Source organism: Gobius niger (genome assembly GCF_951799975.1).
Source record: "Gobius niger genome assembly, chromosome: 1".
In the NCBI taxonomy this organism is placed as follows: Eukaryota; Metazoa; Chordata; class Actinopteri; order Gobiiformes; family Gobiidae; genus Gobius; species Gobius niger.
Genome location: NC_136852.1, coordinates 33,724,794 through 33,747,153, shown reverse-complemented (window position 1 = coordinate 33,747,153; position 22,360 = coordinate 33,724,794). Strand labels below are relative to the sequence as shown.

General features: G+C 45.4%; 1 protein-coding gene across 1 annotated transcript in view; it reads right to left on the bottom strand.

The window, feature by feature from the left end:
- Positions 1–22,360, bottom strand: part of LOC306965335 (leucine-rich repeat and fibronectin type III domain-containing protein 1-like protein) — a 50,142-nt gene that overhangs the window by 13,592 nt on the left and 14,190 nt on the right. The window contains exons 2-5 of the mRNA XM_079559668.1: positions 4,980–5,229; positions 4,001–4,201; positions 2,644–2,810; positions 1,016–1,256 (exon numbers count right to left, since the gene is read on the bottom strand). Coding sequence (XP_079415794.1) covers positions 1,016–1,256; positions 2,644–2,810; positions 4,001–4,201; positions 4,980–5,222 — 852 coding nt within the window. The 5' untranslated portion in view covers positions 5,223–5,229. The remainder of the gene's footprint in view (positions 1–1,015; positions 1,257–2,643; positions 2,811–4,000; positions 4,202–4,979; positions 5,230–22,360) is intronic.

Sequence of the window (22,360 nt, the reverse complement as noted above, 5' to 3'; positions counted from 1 at the left end):
CTGCTTTTTCATACGTCATGTGGCATGCTTGGTGAGTGATTAGAAACCGTACCAATACGCATTATTGTCTTGCAATGATGGGCAATTAAGTTTGATAGGTTGTCATGCCTGAGCAGCTTTGTCCCCCCCAGTTTCAAAAACCTATCTGCGCCCCTGCTCTGCGGGACATGTTAGAAGTGAATGCACCTGTGGGTGTTTCTGGTTTATTTCTGTCATGTCCTTCTTTGTAATGTCTTTGACTTTCTTTCTATGACTCTCCTCCAAGTCAAGTTTGTCCCTCAGGAGACAAAATAATAATAAATCAATCAATAAAATATGTTGTGAAAAATGAAGGCTACCACCACATATTAGAGCGGGGAAACTTTTTTTTTGGTCTTTTTATTTCTGGTCAGGCCGTGTATCTGTGTAATCAGTCCAAACAAACCTGACAGCTGCTAGTTTCATTGAAAAGGTGTTAGAAGACTTACTCCAATCAAGATAAATATTTGATTCCAGAGAAAATGACGTCCAAGTTGTCTCTTTTTACAGGCTGACTTGTTACTGAGGGACAGTCACAGCATCAGGCGAAAAACAGAGGAAACTTCCTGCTCATCACTGTAGATGAGCAGGGTAACAATAACTACAAATTAAAATAGCACCAAGATTTTGAACAAGCCGCTCAGAAAATAATAGTCCTGTCTTAAGTATAAACACAAAATACTTATAAGTTGTTTCATTTTGTGGTGTTGTTTTGATAAAAAGTCCTCAATAAACACAGATGTTTTTTCCATCTAAAATAATTTGACCTTTGACCTTTATTTAACCAGGAAAGTCCAACTCAGTTTAGGAATCGCTTTTTCAGGGGAGTCCTGGCCCCGGAGGAGAATCTAGTGTACATGTTTTAGTGGTAGGGGACACTGGAGTACTGGGAGGAAGCACGAGGAGAATGGGCAAACGCCACACAGACAGGGTGAGGAACGAGCACTAACCGCTGTGCCACCGTAGCCTCTCTCTGGAGGATCTCTGAGGGACCCACCTCTCTGATGGTCCAGAAGTACTTCCCGGCCAGGTCGGTGGGCGAGGCGCAGGTCTCCAGGTCGTCCTCGCGGGTCAGGCGCCGCAGCCACACCAGCTCACAGTTGCAGTGCAGCGGGTTCCCTCCGAAGCTCAGCACCAGCGCCATCAGGGGGGAGCCTTTGGTCTTAGCGTAGACCGGGATCCGCAGGAACAGCGGGTCCGGGGGGATCTTCTTCAGCTTGTTGGAGGTCATGTCCAGGCTGCACCAAAGACACGCACAGGATGGTGAGTGAGGTCAGAGGTCAGGGGGTTTTCGGTGTTAACCTGAGGATTCAGTCCACATGTCTTTTAACCAGAGGTGGAGAGTACTTTTACTTCACTTCAGAACACTTATATAAATATCAACTTTTACTTCCCTACATTGCAAAAAGAAATCTGTCCATGAACTTTTTAAAACTTAATTTGACCCCGTGAAGCCCAAACCATGAATTAACTGCTAAATGTTTTTATTATTTTATTAGAGTGTTTATTGAAGCTTCCGACAACAAAAATGTATTAAATATCAATTTGCTTACATGACTTTGACTTTCATTTTTGCAGCATCAGGTATGCACAGTGCGGGTAAAACACACCCATATAATATAACTGTAAACAATCCAAATTGTTTCATTTAAACCTTTATTTATTGACCTAAATAAGAGAAGATTGCATGTTTCTTTACTGAAAGCAGAAGCCTTAAAATGCAATATTCCAAAGGACAGATTTACAAATAAATAAATGTTTCATTCTTTTATGAGCTGCTGCTGTATCACATGATACACACATTTTCAACACGCTCTCTCTCTACACTAAATTAAGTAAAGTCAAATATTGAGAAGTTGATAAGTTTGACATTGCATCAATCTCTAAACATTCCTTTGAAGTCTTTCAAATCTTCAGTTTTGTAAAAATGTTAAAACCCTTGTGATTGTTTCACTCTGGGGCATAAAAAACTGCCCAGGGTGTGGATGGACCAGTGCATTACAAGTACATCAGTTTTTTTTTTAAACAGCTCTGAAATCCATGTTGCCGCAGCAGCCGCAGTAGCAGCCGCAGTAGCAGCCGCAGTAGCAGCCGCAGTAGCAGCCGCAGTAGCAGTAGCAGCAGCAGCCACAGCCACAGCTGCAGTAGCAGCCACAGCAGCAGCAGCAGCAGCAGCCGCAGCCGCAGCCGCAGCCGCAGCCGCAGCCGCAGCCGCAGCCGCAGCCGCAGCAGCAGCAGCAGCCGCAGCAGCAGCCGCAGCAGCAGCAGCAGCAGCAGCAGCAGCCGCAGCAGCAGCCGCAGCAGCAGTAGCAGCAGCAGTAGCAGCAGCAGCAGCCGCAGCAGCAGCCGCAGCCCCAGCCACAGCCACAGCCACAGCCACAACAGCCACGGCTACAGTAGCAGTAGCAGCAGCAGCAGCAGCAGCAGCAGTAGCAGCAGCAGCAGCAGCAGTAGCAGCAGCAGCAGCCACGGCTGCAGTAGCAGCAGCAGCCGCAGCCGCAGCCGCAGCAGCAGCAGCAGCGGCAGCAGCAGCGGCAGCAGCAGCGGCAGCAGCAGCGGCAGCAGCAGCAGCAGCAGCAGCAGCAGCAGCAGCAGCAGCAGCAGCAGTAGCAGACTGTGTCATACCGTGCCAGCTTGTGCAGGTTGGAGAAGATGCCCTCTGGGACGCTCTCGATGAGGTTGTGGTCCAGGCTCAGGGTGTTGACGCTGGCCAGCAGACCCACGGTGTCCCACGGTATCTCCACCAGGTTATTGTAGCTCAGGTCCAGGTCCTCCAGGGTCTCCAGGAAGTCCTGCACAGAGACACGCCCTTTACTCCACAGCTTTGATGAAGGCAGACAGGACAGGAACGGTGTTGTTTATCACGCACGGGTGTGATCAGATAAAATGACTTCGATCGGTGTTTCCTGAAGCTCTCAGTGAGCCACACTTGACCAACACTCCTCTCCCGGACAGACTGCAGCGCTTGAGGGTTGCTCCCCTGTACACATCCATGCTGCGCTGATTATTTATTTGTATTTATTAGGGCTGAGTAACTTTAGCGATACTTGAAAATGGGGAATAAATTGGGGGTAGTGGGAAAAAAATGGCAAAAAGAAAATAAGAAAAAGGGAAAATATAGAAAACAAATTATAATTGAGCAAAAATGAGGGGGAAAAATCTGTCACTTCCTTTACTGCCACCCCAACAGCATCAAAACCTGGATCTAAACATACAAGATTTTTATTCGGTGCCTACCTTTGATAATTTCATTGTTTTCTAAACCTGTAGTACCTAAACTTTTTATCCGATACCGTATTGGGATCATTTAACGGTATCCATCATGGTATCACAAATAAAGAAAACCATGTCCCGTCTCCATGCTTCTGACCAGAGAAGTTTAGTTGAGTTTGGAGGATTAGTTTAGCAGCACTTCTCTCAAACATTACCTGAACCTGTTAAAGATCTTCCCTGTGAACGTCACTGTGCCATTGTGCCATTGTGCCATTGTGCCATTGTGCCAGACACTGCAGGTGAAACAGGGGGAGGTACATTTTAAGATATTATTCTATTGCAGTAGATTAGTGATGTTTGGAGGAAATATGTTGCAACATTTATTTGGTTTGACAGTTTTTCTGCTTAAAAATGCCCCGTACGTGTGAGGAGGAGGACTGCAAGTTTCAGCAAGGGTCAGCCTGAGGCCGTAAGACAGAACTCTGGTTCCTATAGCTGCCAATGTTCATCTATTCATTAGGGATTTGATATTTGAAGCTGCCTGTTCTGTGTCAGTGATGTTTCCTCCTCTCCTGGTTCAGACAAAAGAAGACAGACTATTTGCTAAACCAACACCACCTGGGTCTACTGGGATAGGTGATGTTCACTTACAGGTACAGTTACAGGAAAGATAAGAGAATAGGAGAAATGGACACACTCGGAGAAGGCCCACCCAGACACAGGCACAACAGGTTCAAACTGCCAGTCAAAGCCAGGACTTCCACCTCACCTGGAAGGCCCCCTCGGAGATGCTTTGCAGCTGGTTGTTGGCCAGGATGAGGTGGCGCAGGTTGACCAGGCCCTGGAAGTGCGTGTCGTCCAGGTTGGTGAGGCGGTTGGCGTCCAGGTGCAGCGCGTGGAGCTCCTGGAGGTCAGCGAAGGTGTAGGGCCAGATCTGACTGATAGTGTTCCTGCTCAGAGTCAGGTGGATCTGCAACCACACAAGAGCCACAAGAGGAGGACCCCCAGCTCCGTCAGTAATACTACAGTAATACAGTTCAAAGTAAAGTACTTCCGGTCCCAAACATAAGAAAGGAAAGAAACGTCATTGGTAATTCAGCCTCTTGTAAGAGACGCACACATTGTACCAAACGGTGAGGACAGCCTTAAAAGTGGCAAAAGCTTCATGTGACGCAGAAAACAGTGTAGTTTGTGTTTCATGTACTTGTTTTTAAGATTTTTTTTATATACATTTTTTCTGCATTTCCTTTGGATTTTCACATCATTTAATGTTTTGTTTCTCATCATTTATGTCACGACTGAATCGTAATTCAGATTTTTACTGAAATAGTTCCTAGTACTTTTTTACTCTTACTTTTTACTTCTTCTTGAGTCCAGGAATAAATAATTATAGTTCCCAGACACTGCCAACCTTGCAAAAATGGTTTCCAAATAAAGTATTTTTGCAAGGTTAACAGTGAGGGTCGGGATCTCCCCGCGTCGCCTAAAGCAATTGTTGTGCAACATTTTTCTCCCAATTACTTCTTTAGTAAAATTATTTCAAAGCAAAGTTACTCTTACTTTAACAAATCTTTCAGATCCTGAACCAGGGATCATTTATTTCACACAACTTTGTAGGAAGTATGGAAGATTATTGGATGACTATTGGATGACTTGACCATTTCATTGCTCTAGGCCCATCGTGCTCTTCCAGTGTGAAACCCACTGACCCGACCAAACTATCAGAAAACCCTGTCCTGTGCACTGACCAGGCTGGACATGTTGGCGAAGTCGCGGTGCCGTAGCGTGGTGATAAAGTTGTCCATGAGCCGCAGCTCTGCCGTCTGTCGGTCCACGTTGGGAGGCACGAAGAGCAGCCCGGTGCCGGCACAGAGCACGGTGTAGGAGGGCATCAGGTTCTGACATGTACAGCGCTTCGGGCACAGCGCCGTGGGCCCACCAGGGGGCAGCAGCAGCAACAGGAGTCCGCACACCAGCAGGCGCAGCAACATGGCTCCTCTGAAACACACAAGAGAGGGGATTTAGGTATGGCTTTATACAGGGAGATCTGTTTGTGTCAAAGAGCTGTTTGAAACTACACACACACACACACACACACACGCACACGCACACGCACACACACACACACACACACACACACACACACACACACACACACACACACACACACACACACACACACACACCTCGCATTCAAAACACACTCAATCACATTCTGTTGTGCACCTCGCCTTTTAACAATTGATATAATGTCTCTGTGACACTGAAACATGGGGGCCAGGGCTGGTCAGGAGTTTGCCTGGAGCGCCCTCTACAGGCAGCAGTTGGAAAGCGCAATGAACACCCTTTAGAACTGCTAGAACGTAAAGGACAGTTTTCCATTGACTTGATTTAGCTCAGGAAGTGCAGATCGGAGCAACAGCAGTAGAAGAAGAAACAACCAAAGTGAACAGGATTACCGGAGGATTACCCAAAGTGCGTGAAAAAGTGAAACATTACTGTAGCGCAGGGAACGACTTTAACACGTGGTTTAGAGCTTCTTTAAAGTGATTGTCAGTTAAATGTTTTACTAATGTCATTGATTGTGTATAATCGACTGCCTTGGCCTGCAATTTGCCGTGACATATGAAATATTTCATAATGGTTATTTTTGCTGATTTCAGACACTAATCTGAATCTCCGGGCTAATACTGACCAATGAGACGAGCTCTCCTGTGTTGGGTCCAATCAGGAGAAAGGGGGAGGGAGCTTGATCGTTTACTTTCCAAATTCAGTTCCTGCTCTCCAAATTTTGCAAACTCAGAGTGGCTTTCTGGTTCAATCAGGAAATTTCCCTCTCACTCTCTCCTCATTTTGCAAACTTACAGACTATCACTTTAAACGGCAGGGTTGGCTCGGTTCTCCGTCTGTGCTCAGTCTCCAGGCCCTCAGCACTCTCACACAGATGAGGCAGACCATCAGTGAAACACATGCACTAAATGAAACAGCACCTTTAACACCAACATGACCAACATGCTCCAGCAGAAGCTCAATGTGCTGAAGGTGGATCCATCACAAACTACCAAACTAAACAACCACAGCTTGTCACGTCAGGTAGCTGTGTGTCAGACACTGAGCAGCACAGGATTCCCTCAGGGCATAGTTCTGACACCATTTCTTTTTACACTGTACACAGCAGACTTCAATTACAACTCCTGTCGCATCCAGAAGTACTCTGATGACACGGCTATGGTTTGTTTGTTTATTATTGGAAACTCTATTAGTTTCCACCTTAGTGGACCTAATCTCCTGGGGTCCCATAAAAATGAGACAATGCTTGCAAAAAGTAAGGTTTCAAAATTAAAAAACAACTAAGCCAATGCATCTTAAAAGGAATACTAAGTAACTTGTTTACCTTAATGAATCCTTTCTGTGTCCCTGTGGGGGTAATGCAAGTGTTTATGGGATGACTGGGGGGGTCTTTCATCTCCCCCTGGTGTCTCTGGCCAGAAAACCACAATTGCAACTTGACTGACACTGGACCGGAGCAACCAACACACACGAATGGAATCACGAAGAAGAAGCTAACAGGCTAACGGGCAAAGCTAACTGCGGGCTAGCACCACTTAAACAGTATTTACAGCCAAGTTTGAGTGAAAAAAAAAAGATCTCCATTGTGTAATTGGATGAACAATATCCCTCTGTCCCTTTGTCTTTTCTATCAGCGTAGTATTTACTCTCACAGATAATTAATAAGTAAAAAAATCGCAACATGCTACGACACCTGCACTTGCGCTTATGGCCTCTAGGGGCAAGAGTTACTTAGAACTGCTTTAAAATGAGACATTATGCAGCATTACAAGTACTACACAAGCTCTGCTACCATCATTTCAGTGTTTTCTTTCTATTCACTCCCTGCTGCCGGACGACCGGAAAGTAGCCACTGGAAATACACAGGAGGGCGGCGCGAAGGATAACAAGCGGAGCGACGGAAAGCTCTTTTTTTTTCCGCTCGGTGTGAGCGCGGTGTGAGACAACACAAGGGATTGTACCACCTCGTTCCTGACTGCAGAAGCACGGAAGAAGAAGCACCGTCAAAGCACAGGAATACCTTTGTTCCTAATGATATGCTCTTTGTGGCGTGTTTAAGGATCAGTCTCATCAACACCTTCAGCTAGTGGTGTACTAACCAAAACCGCCAAAACAAAATAAATGATTTTTAACTGTAGGCAAACCAAGGTGCCCCTCCAGCCGGCCTCCATGCAGGGAGAGAACACTGAGGTTGTCAGGGCTTATAAATATGTGAAAAACTGGACTGGACTCCAAGCACAGACACCTCTACAAGAAGGGGCAGAGCTGAAGCGTTTCCTCACAGAGACTGAGGCCCTTTGATGTTTGTGAGGAGCTGCTCCACATGTTTTATCAGACTGTAGTTGCCAGCGCCCTTTTCCATGGGGCAGTCTGTTGGGACAGTAACCTGAGGAGCTGTGATCAGAAGGTGGACTTGCTGGAGGCTGTGGTGGAGGTGCCACTTGTCTCACCGGGGTATTTCACCCCAGGAAACTGCAACTGCTTCAGTGAGTTTGTGATCCACATCTGAAACGCCTTGGAGGAAAATGTCCTCACTGTGCAAAGATATGTTTTAACTCTGACCAAGGAAACCAAGCATGTGCCAGCGCCGAGCTACTGTCCGGCATTTGTTCACACTCAATTAAACCTTCGCAGCAAATTATTGGTCATTTCACCAGGTCTTGATCCGGAAAATTGCCAGATTAAAAAAGCTCATCATGTTTTCTGAGACCCTTGTTTGTGAAATGTATGAGTTGAGAGAGCAGGCAGACATAATTACTGAAGCACTGGCATTGAACCTTGTTTTCGTGGCCTAGATGTTTAGTTAGTCACAATGGACTTTTATTAGGCCTTTATTCCATATTATTATTTAAATGTGCTCAGTGACTCTTGACCCTCAAACATTAGCTGCATCTCGAATAGCAGGAGATGTTGGGGGGAGGGAGAGGATCTTTTCCCTCCACAGCATCAGGCGGCGTGGCTCCTCTGAAGCCGGCGGCAGATGGGCCCAGCGTGATGACGGACACGTATCAAAGACCAGAACCGCACAGCTCACGGTTCCTGGGCGCGAGCCAGGAGATTGTTCCTGCGCCGGGGGACGAGCCGCCTTCAGCGCACAGCCTGGCTCTCATCACGGAGCACACGGCGCCGCCACACACTCACGGCTGACTCACGGAGGGGATTATGGGGGGATCCATATGGAACTCTAGGGGTCGATGCCGGGTGGATATTAAAAGGGGATGGGAACGCCTTTAATCCCGCTCGAATTCCGTTATTGCTTTATTCAAATCTAAAGTTTAGGACATCAGATACATTCCCTTTGGCAGATGAGTTGTAAAATCCCACTCGGTCAGTGATTAAAGGTACAGAACCGTAAAACAACAGGCCGCAGCTGGGACCAAACTGGCAGGTGTTGTATGGGGGGGGGGGCTCCTGTCGCAGTCTGCAGAGCCATCTGACGTACTCCATGTGTTCTGTACAGAGTGAAGTAGCCTGGTACTGGCTCTGCTGTCATTTCAATGTGCGGCCAGTTCGTTTCCTTCAATACAAGAGAAGACTGCTTCAGAAATCCAGAAATAGCGAGGAACAGACATGTTATTATAGTTGTCTGGTGCTTTGTTCTTTTCAAGCAAAGGCACAGCAGTAAAAAGATAAATCTAGTTTGACCTAGTTTGGTCCTGATTTGATCTTGATCTAGGTATGCTGGTATTTGATGAGGGGGTACATGGAGTGAATAGTTTGAGAACTACAGGTCTAGGCATATTTGGGTTGGGCTTTTGATGGTTTCCGTGGCTCAAAAACACTTATATAATATATAAGTATAATATATAAACCGTATATAATTCATAACCTTAATTAAAATCCCTGTTTGGAATCTTCAAATACAGCGGCGGCTAATGGTCTTTCAAACAGGGGAAGCCTGCATATATCCAGCCTTTTGTGCAAACATGACTTATTCAGACTGTTAACATATGGTCAAAATGAAATTGTTTGTATTCAACAATTGAATTAGGCCTAATAATGTTTCAGAGATATTCCTACATCAGCGACTAAACCAAGTTCAAACAGTAGCTACAACACGAACAGGGTTTAAACTGGAACAAAGCAGAACTTGGACTGAACAAAGAAAACCTGGGACTAAATCAGGTCCAAACAAAGACTACACAAAGAGACCAGATCCACATTAGGGTTAATGCTGAGCTGTTGAGTTTGTGTCATGAAGCACAAAGCAGGAGGAGCTAACACCAGAAAAAACATTTTTTTTTACAGTCTTCTTATTCCACAAAAGTACTTTCTTTAGAAAGCTTCATAAAACAGGAAGTGCATGATTGAAATAAAGTCCCTCTGTCATGTTTTGGCCTCAACAGCTTCAGTTTCCTCTTGTAGCTTGACAGTGACAGTAGCTAATGCTATTGCTAATGCTAATGCTAATGCTAATGCTAATGCTAATGCTGCCCTCACAGACGCGGAGCAGGAGCTGCCAGTCAAAGCTCCCAACATCCCTAACATTACCCTCTGCTTTGAAGCTGCTCAGCCAATCAGAGGCTGCTTTCAAAAAAAAAAAACAGAGCTTCAATGGGATTTCCCATAGAGCTTCAGCAGCTCTGAGGGACAGGGAGACCACAGGGAGACCACAGGGAGACCACAGGGAGACCACAGGGAGACCACAGGGAAGACCACAGGGAAGACCACACTGAAACACCTGATCAAAACTGACTAATAGTCAGTCCTATTTAATGAGTTCAACCACCAACCAAACAATACACAATATCACCTTTGACCTGACCCCTGCTCTCGTGGATTTATTATATAATTCAATACCTACATTTGCAAAACAAAAATAATGTTTTTTTTCTTTTTGAGTGAATTTTTGGGAGAAGTTCATCTTCCCCTGCAGTCAGTGAGGACTGTTCAAACACGAGCCGTCAGTGCTGCTCTTCTCCAGCACTAAAATCGTGTCGGCCTTTAGTGCGTGGGTTTGGAACAGGTTTGGCAGCTGACCTGGGCCAGACTGTCTGCAGGGAATATGTGGAGTCAGTCAGCCTGTTAACTATACTGTAGACTGGAGCTGTGCGGGCCATGGTTTTGGGGCTGCTTACGGGGCAGATATTATAGGAGTCAGAAAGCTGCTAGTTGCTGTCGACATTTGAGCTGCTGTCTGCTGCAGGACACTCGAGCTCAGTGACACAGTCACACTTCTGTTACTCTTTCTGCTCGTAAAAGGAACTGTGGAGAGTCCAAACTTTCCCACGTCCTGTACCAGGCAGGCTTAAACACCTGCATAGTCAGCTTTTTCATACAAACAGCACAAAAATAGAGCAGCCTCACTATACTGCCCTGAAACAGTCACAGGAGGAGCTTGTTGCGGCCCAACCTGCAGCGCTGACACTGCGCTGATGGATTGCCTTGTAGTTCTAACGCAGCTCAATGTAGCTCTGGTCCGGTGTGCCGTTGACTCGTGCAATCTGTTACGTCCTGACAACCACGCTCTGGTGTCGAGTTCACACCACGCTCTGGAGAATGTGCTACGGATCCGGAGGGTAAACTGTTTGGACTGGAGCACTATCACCGACTGCTCCAGTCATCGTCACCTCAAAGAGCACAATGCACTCAGTCAGTAAATCTCCAAGTGGCACAAGCTTCAGTGACACATGAAATAGATGTACTTTAAAATAAAGAAGAAGAAGAAGAATTCTTCAGCATTCTTTTTTTTAGATATATTTTTCTGGCATGTTTCCTTTGGAAATATGAGGATCTACACGTCATTTATGTCATGACGATCCTAAATCAGACTTATATATATGTAAAGCAACTCCTTCCGGGATCTTGGAAACTAATCAGACTCTAGTATCCTCCATTGACCAATGAGACGAGCTTTTCCTGTGAATCAGCCTGTCAGGTCCAATCAAGAGTGAGGGGGAGGAGGTGATGGTTTACTTTGGATCATTCTGTTACTGCCCTCATCATTTTCTAAACTAAGAGGTGCTTTCTGGTTAAAGAGGGGAGGAATTCGATAGTTTTGTCCGGCCATGAGCACATCTTTGAGTAACCTTTGAATCTTCTCCAGTGGCTGTTCTTTGCATCAGGGCGACAGCTCCTCCTGAGCTCCTACAGATCCAAGGAAATACTTTCCTCACCTCCTTCTCATGCTAAGCTTAATCCTCTCATCGCTCAGGGGGATTTCGTGTCAATATCAGTGAAACGAGTGGATATGATGTTTCAGCCGTCTTCAGTCATTATGGCCTTTTCTAACCAACAGTGTGAGATATCTGTAAAATGTACATCTAGGACTTGATAAGAACTCCCACACATCCAATAATCAATAGTCAAAGTCTTGTATGACACTTACAGAAAAACTGCAACGATCTGTTCATGAGCCAAAATCAATTCATACAATCTGAAGCAAAGGTTAAGAAATACAGCTCTGCTAGACAACCTCAAGTACAGTGGCCTATAAACCTTTCCCCACCCCTGAGAGGAGTCCGGACGGGCCATAACCTGTCTACTTCATGCTAGCACTAAAACAGTTTAGCTTCTCAGAATATTTGTGCTGCTGCAGGGATGAAACTGTCGTGAGGTTCCATTTGCAGTGACAGAGGAACGAGAACAAGCTTTCTTATGCTTGAATTTTGATTTCGCTGTCATTTAAAGTGTGATCAGGGGCTTTATTTCACCTATGCTGCCGTACAAAGGAAAAACACAGTAACTGCACTCTGGGTGAAACTGACTTTTTTCATGTCCTGTCACGGAAACAGTTCTTAATACGATGCAAAACTATTGCAACAGAGCAGAACATTCAGATTCCAGATCATTTAATCCATGGTGTGTGCATGGAATCAATGAAAAAATTACTTTGAAAGGAAAAACAATTAATTTTAAACTACAAATTAAAAAAAAAATTATCAGCAGGAGAGCACTAAAATTCAAATAGTGAAAAGTCTGAATAGGTTTATGATTGTGTTGGGCTGTGGTCTATAGTGCACGGTATTCACTCTTTGTGTGCAAACTGCATGAAAAAGATCAAATGGAAAATGGATATTGAGAGGACGAATGGTGTCCTGAGAACCTGGAAATGGAAAACTGGAAACTGGAAAGGATTGTATGAAAAGTGAAGTGTGGAACTCCTGGACAAGGAGTACATGAGGATGGGAAATGTGAAATGTATTGCAAAATGTTTTATATGTTTATTGTTATCTTAAACACACATTGGGACATTGGTTCAGGTTAAAGCCACTCTTATTAAAAAGTAGTGTTGAACAAACCAAAGTGCCTGTGAAATGCTACAGTGTGGCTGTGATTACATATTCTGATTTGAAAAGGGATTTATTGATTGATTTGATTTTGCAGAGAGCCCCATTAGCCCCTGACTAAGTGCAGAGGCTATTCTCTCCTTCATATTCATCACATTTTCATGTACACGCGCACATAATCACATCAAATCTGAAAAGATCTCTTGTTCTCTGAAAGCAAACATCCAGGTAATGGATTCCACACGGCCACAGCTCGCTGTATTTGATGGGTTCCACAGCGGGGCGGTACACTCCGCCTTTCACTACCACAAGTGATATATGAGAACACAAGACACTCGATTATAAATCACTTTCCTTACTCACATAATCATTCTCATAAATGTTTACCAGAAGAGCCCAAATACTGACACAAGTATGAGTAAATCAATTTTGAGAAATGAAATGAATTAGTAAGAGAAAAAACAATGGAGTCCTGTGAGTACTGAGTAACAGATTGTGTCTCATTTGTTTCAGTAGACACATAAATAACAAACAAAACATGTATCAATGTGAAGATCTTAAAAAGAAACGCCATAACAGTATATGTAATACAGTATGTTAGCAGTCAAAGAGTTACTCCCAGTGTAGAGTACAGTTATATATGTTTATCTATTTAAGATGACTTTACGAGTGTGGCTGATGAAATTCCTTTGAATGTCCTTCTAAACGTTGTTCTGTTTCCACAGCCTCCATCATTATTGACTCCTGACATCCCTCACAGCAACAGAGCGCGTTCTGCAGCTGTTACCATGGAAACCTCAAGGCCGCCTCCTATTGGACACACATGCACAGAGCCAACCTGGCAAGCCTGGCTCCGCTCTGACAATGCGATACAATAATATCCCAAACAGCCCTTCATCTTCATCGGACGGTCCCCTTTGGCCGAGGCCGTGTTTGCTTGTTTACAGTTGGAGAGCGCGGCCACTCTTCCGTCTGACCACCGCGGCCCGGGGCTCAGCTCCTCAGGCTCAGCAGGGCCAGATGGTCTGTTTTTCCAACTCCCTCAATCCTCCATTGTCCAGCCCCGACCCAAATCCCCCTCCCTCCCTCCCTCCCTCCCTCCCTCCGGACCCTCTCCGGACTCAGCTCTGATCCGATGGCGGGGGGGGGGGGGGAGGAGGCGTCTCTCTCCACAGAATGATTGCGTTTGTTTTTATGAACTTTAAAAGAACATCTTTGGCAGAATCATCACTATTAAAAGTATGTAAATACAGAGGTCCGAGCACTGAGCCTTGAGGGACACCAAGGAGCTTTTAAGGCGAGACGCTGCAGACGAATAGGGAACATGAATGAATGTAGATCAATTTGAAGCTTCTGCTGTAGATTACTGACTTAACCTTGACGCCTGAATTGATTTCCAATTATATAAAAAATACATTATTTTCAGGTTCAGGTTTATTAAACATTGACATAGTACATAAATAATCTTTATTTATATAGTACCTTTCACAGACAAAGGCCACAAAGTGCTTCACAGCACAGTTTAAAAGCAGACGTTACATACGATATGAAAAGGGTCAAGACAACACAGCCCAAAAGTAGCTAATTAAAAGCTTGAACAAATAAATGTGTCTTAAGGTTGCTTTTGAAAGTATCACCAGAGTCAGTAGAGCACAAAGAGGGCGGAAGACCGTTAGCAGGAAAGGAGCAGGAAAGAACAAAATGTTCAACCTGAAATGTACCAATTATAGAAAAAAAAAATCTATAAAACAGATTTGTAAAACAACGTTAAAGCTTGTGGGATAAAAGAGATTTCATGTTTTTTTGTGTTTCTCTTCTTGGCTGCATATGGTCTTTGGTGCTGGAGGGTCTGAGTGATGGAGGTGTGCAGAAGAGAGGAACTGTCCTTCAGGAGGGTCAGCAGTGTGGCCCTGTCCCGCCTCGCACTCACAGATTGGACGTGTTTTTGCTCCATCCATCCATTTTCTTCCGCTTAATCCGGGGCCGGGTCGCGGGGGCAGCAGTCTCAGCAGAGATGCCCAAACTTCCCGGTCCACACACACCTCCTCCAGCTGTTCTGGGGGGACACCAGGCCAGCTCGGAGACATAGTCCCACAACCGTGTCCTGGGTCTTCCACGGGGGGTTCCACGTCATTTTGCTTTCAAGCAGAATTCAAGCTAAATTCTTGATGGAAGAGGTATGTTGTGAATTAGAGACACATGGCATTAAGGGGTTAAATGTCAGGAAAAGTTAATATAATAATAAGTGTAAAAATGTCTCCAATTATCTATATTTTCAGCAACAAACTCTAAATAACGCATTGGAGGCCAAGTTTAAATATATGGTTTTCATCTTGTTGATACATTAGTTACAGAGATTTGCCCAGAGGGATTTGGATCTTGTAGTTTTGGAATGAGCTCATTATTTAATCTGTTCAAATTTAAAGTTAGTTGTTTTTTGGGTTCAACACTTAGCAAAAAAGACAGGATTTTTTTTATATATATATATATATATCTCTAAAATAATAATTTAAAAAAAAGACTTCCAAATGTATTTGAGTCCAAGCCTGTAGAGTGTGGAGTGTGCAGGAGCTAAAGTGAAGAGTGAATGAATACTTTAGCAGCTGGCGTAGATTTGAGTTACAGAGTCTTGTCGGGGGGATTCCGTGCGTAGCGTGGACACCAAACAAGTCAGCGTTTGTGAATGGACTGAATGAATATGAAGTGGACCTCCTTATTAAAGCTTTATTGGATCTGTATTTTGGTTTGTATTTAGTTTTTTTAGATTGTAGCCGTAGCATGACTCTTGCACTCAAACACTGGGCAGTTCTGACCCCGGTCACTGATCCGTCCGTCCGCTGGAGTGAGTCTCCGTGACGTTCCTCTCTTACTTGAGTTAGACGTGCTGGCGCGTCTCCACCTCGGAGCCTGCAGGGAGCGCCCGGGCCTCAGTGTGACCACAGACAGATGGCGTTTCAGACCCGCTCCTCCATCTCGGCTCCACAGTCCCCTCACCCCCCCACCTTTTTTTATTTCTGTTTGAATACATGATCTGGACTCGTCTCTGTTTGTCCAGAAAATTGAGTATTTCTGCCAACAGGCCTCAGTGCTCGTCCTCCCCTCTGTCCGAACACACGGGTGACACCGCGGGAAAGCACTCTCCCCTCACAGCAGGAACTTCCCCTTTAGAATCCACCTTCCATGTAAGACTCTTCAGTATTATTTCATAAACTTTGTCTGTGATACTAGTGGAAAATGTTCAGATCAAATATTTATTCCACTGATGACAATCATGCTGATGACTTATTCATCGTTTCTGAAAAATAGATGATGTACAAGTGGTGGATGTTTTATTTTGGCTCTGCAGTTGTTTTGCAGTTGATCTATGTGAAAACAAGCGCACGGCCTCGGCAATATTCTCATTTACGAAAACTCACCCGGCCTGCTTTTCCTGGACAAATGTTTGTAGACATTAAACCAGCTTTTGGAGCTCCTGTATGTCACCATTTATAACTTAAAGTGCCCGACAGAGAAAGTGTCTTTCACCTGGATGTCACTAACTGTTCTGACCTGGAGCTGCTGCAGTCGGTCAGGTCTAACTGTTCTGACCTGGAGCTGCTGCAGTCGGTCAGGTCTAACTGTTCTGACCTGGAGCTGCTGCAGTGGGTCAGGTCTAACTGTTCTGACCTGGAGCTGCTGCAGTCGGTCAGGTCTAACTGTTCTGACCTGGAGCTGCTGCAGTCGGTCACGTCTAACTGTTCTGACCTGGAGCTGCTGCAGTCGGTCAGGTCTAACTGTACTGACCTGGAGCTGCTGCAGTCGGTCAGGTCTCACTGTTCTGACCTGGAGCTGCTGCAGTCGGTCAGATCTAACTGTTCTGACCTGGAGCTGCTGCAGTCGGTCAGGTCTAACTGTTCTGACCTGGAGCTGCTGCAGTCGGTCAGGTCTCACTGTTCTGACCTGGAGCTGCTGCAGTCGGTCAGGTCTCACTGTTCTGACCTGGAGCTGCTGCAGTGGGTCAGGTCTAACTGTTCTGACCTGGAGCTGCTGCAGTCGGTCAGGTCTAACTGTTCTGACCTGGAGCTGCTGCAGTCGGTCAGGTCTAACTGTTCTGACCTGGAGCTGCTGCAGTCGGTCAGGTCTAACCGTTCTGACCTGGAGCTGCTGCAGTCGGTCAGGTCTAACCGTTCTGACCTGGAGCTGCTGCAGTCGGTCAGGTCTAACTGTTCTGACCTGGAGCTGCTGCAGTGGGTCAGGTCTAACTGTTCTGACCTGGAGCTGCTGCAGTCGGTCAGGTCTAACTGTTCTGACCTGGAGCTGCTGCAGTGGGTCAGGTCTAACTGTTCTGACCTGGAGCTGCTGCAGTGGGTCAGGTCTAACCGTTCTGACCTGGAGCTGCTGCAGTCGGTCAGGTCTAACTGTTCTGACCTGGAGCTGCTGCAGTGGGTCAGGTCTAACTGTTCTGACCTGGAGCTGCTGCAGTGGGTCAGGTCTAACTGTTCTGACCTGGAGCTGCTGCAGTCGGTCAGGTCAGACACACAGTCTTGTTCAACAAGACTGTGTGATGACCTGAACCTCCAGAATGACCAGGTTATTCCATCAGGGGATTTCTTCTTCCCTGATGGCACACGCATGTTCCAAAATGACGATGCAGCATTCAGGATTCTGGAGCATGATATGGATCGGTCTCCACGGAGTTCAGATCCTAACCCGTTGCACTGTGGTCACACTAGACTGGAACATCAACACAGAGTCTCTCTACAAAAACGCTCAGCAGGCTTTTTTCTCTGACGTGTGTGATCAAATGCTGTCTATGTTTTATCAATCTGTTGTTGCTGCTGTTCTTTTTTATGCTGCCATCTGCTGGGGCAACAACATCTCATCTCAAAAAACCATAACAGGCTGGACATGCTGGTTAAGAGGGCGGGGTCAGTGGTCGTATACTGTAAGACTGAGCGCTTTTGGAGATCCTTCATCCCTGCTGCTGTTCCATTTCATAATGACGACTGCTGATGGAAATGTGCGGGGGTTTAACTTCAGGCAAGTACTTTTTTATTATATTTATATGTATTGTCTTTTTATCTGCTGCTTGCTACTGATGGATACCTGAATTCCCTCTCGCGGGGATTAACCTCTTAACTCCCGCCTGAACCGAGAGGATCTTTTTCCTCACGTCATCAGATTTTTTTCCATCATTTTTTTGTTGAGTATTTAACTCATTTTTGTAACTTTTTTGTCACATTTTTGTCATTTTTTCGTCATTTTTTCAATTTTTTGTCATTTTTGGTCACATTCTGTCACATTTTTGTCATTTTTGTGTCATATTTTTGTCATATTTTTGTCAAAAATACAGATAGGTTTCCATACCTGGAGTAGTCCGTCTGTTCTGTGCAGGCTTTGTCTCTGCCTGTGCCTCTCAAACAATTCCATTACAAGTGCACACACATCAATGTTTTATGTGCATTTACACAGGTTTACTGAGAGAAGAGTGGAATACACAGGCAATGCTCAGCTAAAGACCCAACACTATCTGCTTGTAGCTCAGTCCTTCAGAGTCGTGTAAATACAACCATCTGTGGTGCTGTATCTCACTGTAAAGCCTTTTGTTGATGGTGAATGCACTGCCTGAGCTCTGGTGTATCTTTAGCTCTGGCTCCAGCACACTCACTGTGATGTCGTTTTAATGTCCAAAGATCCAGTGCTGCGTTCAATTTTCACCAAGATCTTGTGTGGATGATGGGAGAGTGTGACCACAGCGCAAAGCCTTCTCCAGCACATCAAAAAGATTCTCGATGGGGTTAAGATCTGGACTCTGTGGTGCTCCATGAACCACTCTTTCGCAATGTGAGCCCCATGAATCCTGGCTTTGTCATCTTGGAATATGCCCGTGATGGAATAACCTGGTCATTCAGGATGTTCAGGTCAGCACATGCCTGACCGACTGCAGTAGCTCCACTTTGCACCTTGGATGTTTGAAATGTGCTGATGAACTTCTCCCTGTGATGGACTGAGATGATGAAATGCATGAGTCATTCTGATTGCAGTTAAGCGTCTCCTCCCTGCCTTAGCCTCTCCGCCGTAGCCTTCGTTCTGCTGTGGACTTCTCCGCCGGAGCTTGCGGTCTTGTTAGCTGCCGACTCCGTGTTTGTTCTCGAGTCCCGGTGAGTTCCCCGTCCATCATCTATCCTCACGGCGAAGCAGGAGCTAGCACCTCTGCGCCCCTCTGTCTGCCTCCCTGTTGGAGCTCCGCAGTGAGGCCCCGCTGCCATCATTCCTCTCCGGAGCGGCGTGTGTTCTCCGTGGCCCGGACAGCTCTCACGGCTCTCACAGCTCTCTCAGCTCTCACAGCTCTCTCGCCCACGGCCCCGCGCTCCTGCTCCTCCTGTCGAGTGCTTTCAAATGTCTCCGCGTTACTCTCTCGCTCTCTCGCTCTACAGCTGCAACAGAGTCTCAGCGGAAATCAAAAACAGACTTGACTTGTGTGGCGTGTTGCTGTCACATAATCCACAGCGGCGTTGGTAGCTTCAGTCGGAGCTGGAGTTCAGGTCTGTCACTTTGCCGTTTGAGTCCGGTGAACATGGCGACGACGGAGAGGTACACCGTTTAGCACACCGGAATATTCAGAGGAAAAAAGGTCCTGAATCTTTGTGTGTCACCACCAAACCAAAACATGCACAATAGGTCAATCCTTCTGATAGATATTAGACCTGAACTGCTGCCCTTAGGATGTTACAACCAAATGTCTGACCAACGCACCGGTGTTGTACTGTGCATTTTTACACACAGCCTTTTGTGCAGATGGGATTTGTTTAGACCTTTGACTCGTACTCAAAATCTGACTTGGACTAAACAAAGGAAACCTGGGAAGAATTAAACCAGTCAAATTGTATTTGTGTATGCTAAATATGTTTATAGTCCAAAAAAAACGTCTTAACAGAGTAAAAAATGGTGATTCCCAGAACAAGCTTCCTTCCCCCTTGGCTAGGCCACACCCCCAACGCCAGTTCATGGTACGAATAAGGCCTGGAGCTGTGGAGCCACAGGGAGAGTTTGAAACATCTCATGTGTGTTTAGTCCCAGGCAGTGTGAGCCGGAGCTGTCCTTGGTGCTGAACGCCTTGGCCCGCGCACAGGCACAGGCCAGTACCAGGTCCAGGTGCAGGCCCAGGTACATGGCCAGGCTCAGGCCCAGGCTCAGCCTCGGTCCCAGGCCCTGGCACCAGCTCAGGCTTGGGCTGAGGCAGGCTGAGGGCCAGGGCGAGGACTGGCGGGTCTTTACTGCTTTATCGACACTTATAGAGAAGGATGCGCTTGGACGCCCGGCCATTGAAAATGGAAGTCAAATTAGAAAAATTAAAATGAGAAAATGGTAGTGTTTTTCAAAGGCCGGGCCTGTCACGTGTATAGACACATTTAAGGCTCTGGTACAAATGATGGTAAAGTTTCACTGATGGCTGTAGTTTGATATCCTCTCTGACGATTATTCAGACAGAGATAAATGGAATTTCAGATGTATTTGTATTTACAAGACCTTTGACTGAGAAACATGACGGGAATAAAAATGACATTGAAATAGTATTTCTAGCTTCAGTTTTTCTTCCGAAGGTCCCCTGCTGAGCGCTCTGGCTGTGAATCACTGTGCCAAGTAAACAACTTTAAACAGTCACATTTATACGGCGCTTTTCTATCACCATTTGGCTCAAAGCCCGTTACATGAAGGAACCAGTCACCCAGTCACACACTCATTCATACACCAGCAGGGCTGGGGACCATTAAACGATACCAGTTTAGTTGGTATAGAAAAAATGAAAGTATCGGGAAAAAAATCTTTGATCTTTAGTTCCAAGTTTTGATGGTTTTGTTCCAGAGACAGCATTAAAGGAAGTGACTTGCCGTTTCAGCTCAAATAATAAAAAAAAATCCTATTTATTTTTATTCTACACAAGTTCTACTTATTTGTGCCACAATTTCACCCATTTCACCCCTAATTATTCACACATTTTTACACATTTCTTAACATTGGAGATGAACCGATGTTGTACATTTCCAGATATGTCTCACATTATTGTTCTGTTTTGTGGCTCTAGACAAATATTTCAATAAAGGTATCAAGAAAAGTATCATTCAGGGATTGGCATTGTTAAAGGACCCGTATTGAAAAATGTACCGGTCCTCATCCGTAAACACCAGTGTGGCAAAGAAGGGGGAAGTGTCTTGCCCAAGGACGCAACCTGTGGCAGATATAGGGCAGTGACGCTATGTTATGGCTCTGAAAGTTTTATTCAGGAACGTTTGTGTTTTGATGGACAGAGGTGCATGATGGGAGCAGGTTGTAATGTCATGTGCATATGTGCGACTAAAAACATGGAGCAGCACTTCCTGGAGAAGGAGGGCTCTACGCCATGACATCACGGCCAGGAGACAGACTGAATATGCAGAGAGACAGCGCTCACTGCAGTTTAAAACCACACAATGGTTCAGTTTTCTCTTCACACTCTGATGCAGCCATGCACCAGCAGGGGGCAGGATTCCCCGGCACACAGCCCACTCTCACAGACGGACCTTTGACCTGGAACATCATGGTCACACTCTGATGCCCCCGCTCTCTCACAGGTCTCCTGTAATGGCAGATTAACGGGTGTGTCACATTGCTCTCGCTCGCACACTTCAGAGCTCCGTGTGGACAGTCTGACCCCTCCCCAACGGGCGGGTACAGGGGGTATGCACATGACGTCATCCAGTTCAGCGGGAAGCAGGAAAATGGGCTTGAGTGGCTCTGTTGGGTTTTTAAACCCTTTCCATACAACTACGAGCATAAATGTCCCAAAGAGGGGTCCGGGGCCCGGGGACATTGTGTTGTGTTGTTCTATGGAGATTGTCAAAGTCATATTTTTATTTTAATCTTCCTTATGCATGGCCTTATAGTCTATAGTTTGAAAGTTTTAATAGTTTATTATTTATCAAAGTTATGTGTTTTATGTTTCATGTTGCACGAATGAAGCGGGGGAAAAGTCGTGAATCTGTTCACTTACAATGGCTAAAAAAAAAAATCTGACTTTGTTTCTTCAGCCACTGAGGTTTGATATTTTATATATAAGTTACTTTTTTTTTTAAACTTCTTTTGAGATAAGGGAATGGTCATTTTTGGTGGGATCTCTGGTTCGGATCAGACGGATAAAGTACCAGTTTGCTATAGAAGGAACATACACTGCGTTCCAAATTATCATGCAAATTGGATTTTTGTGTCAAAAAGGTAAAAAAAAAAACAATAATAATGAAACTCATGGATGGTATCGTGTGTTGGGGCTCTATGAATCACTGACATTAATCTCAGAGACCTGGGATGATTAGTTTTCAGGTTAAGCCCAGTTAAGGGAAAAACTACTGAAAAATGGTGTTCCACTTTATTATGCAGATCATCATTTTCAAGCAATATGGGAAAGAAAAAGGGTCTGTCTGCTGATGAAAAGCGTAAAATAGTTGAATGCCTTGGTCTAGGTATGAAAACCTTCGATATTTCATAAAAGATTAAGCGTAATCATCATACAGATAAGAGATTTGTGGATGATTCAGAGCACACTCCGGTTTGGCAGATAAAGGCACAATATGGACGGTTTCTGCCAGACAAACACATCAGATTAAGAGAACAGATGCTACAAAGCAGCATACAGGTATTTGAAGCTGCTGGTGCCTCTGGAGTCTCCCGAACATCAAGGTGTAGGACCCTCCAGAGGCTGCAGTTGTGCATAAACCTTCTATCCGGGCCTCCCCTAAACGGTTAATTGAAGCTGGTGAACAGAAACGGCTGCAACGGGCTCAGACATACATGAGAACTCATTTTCAAACAGTCTT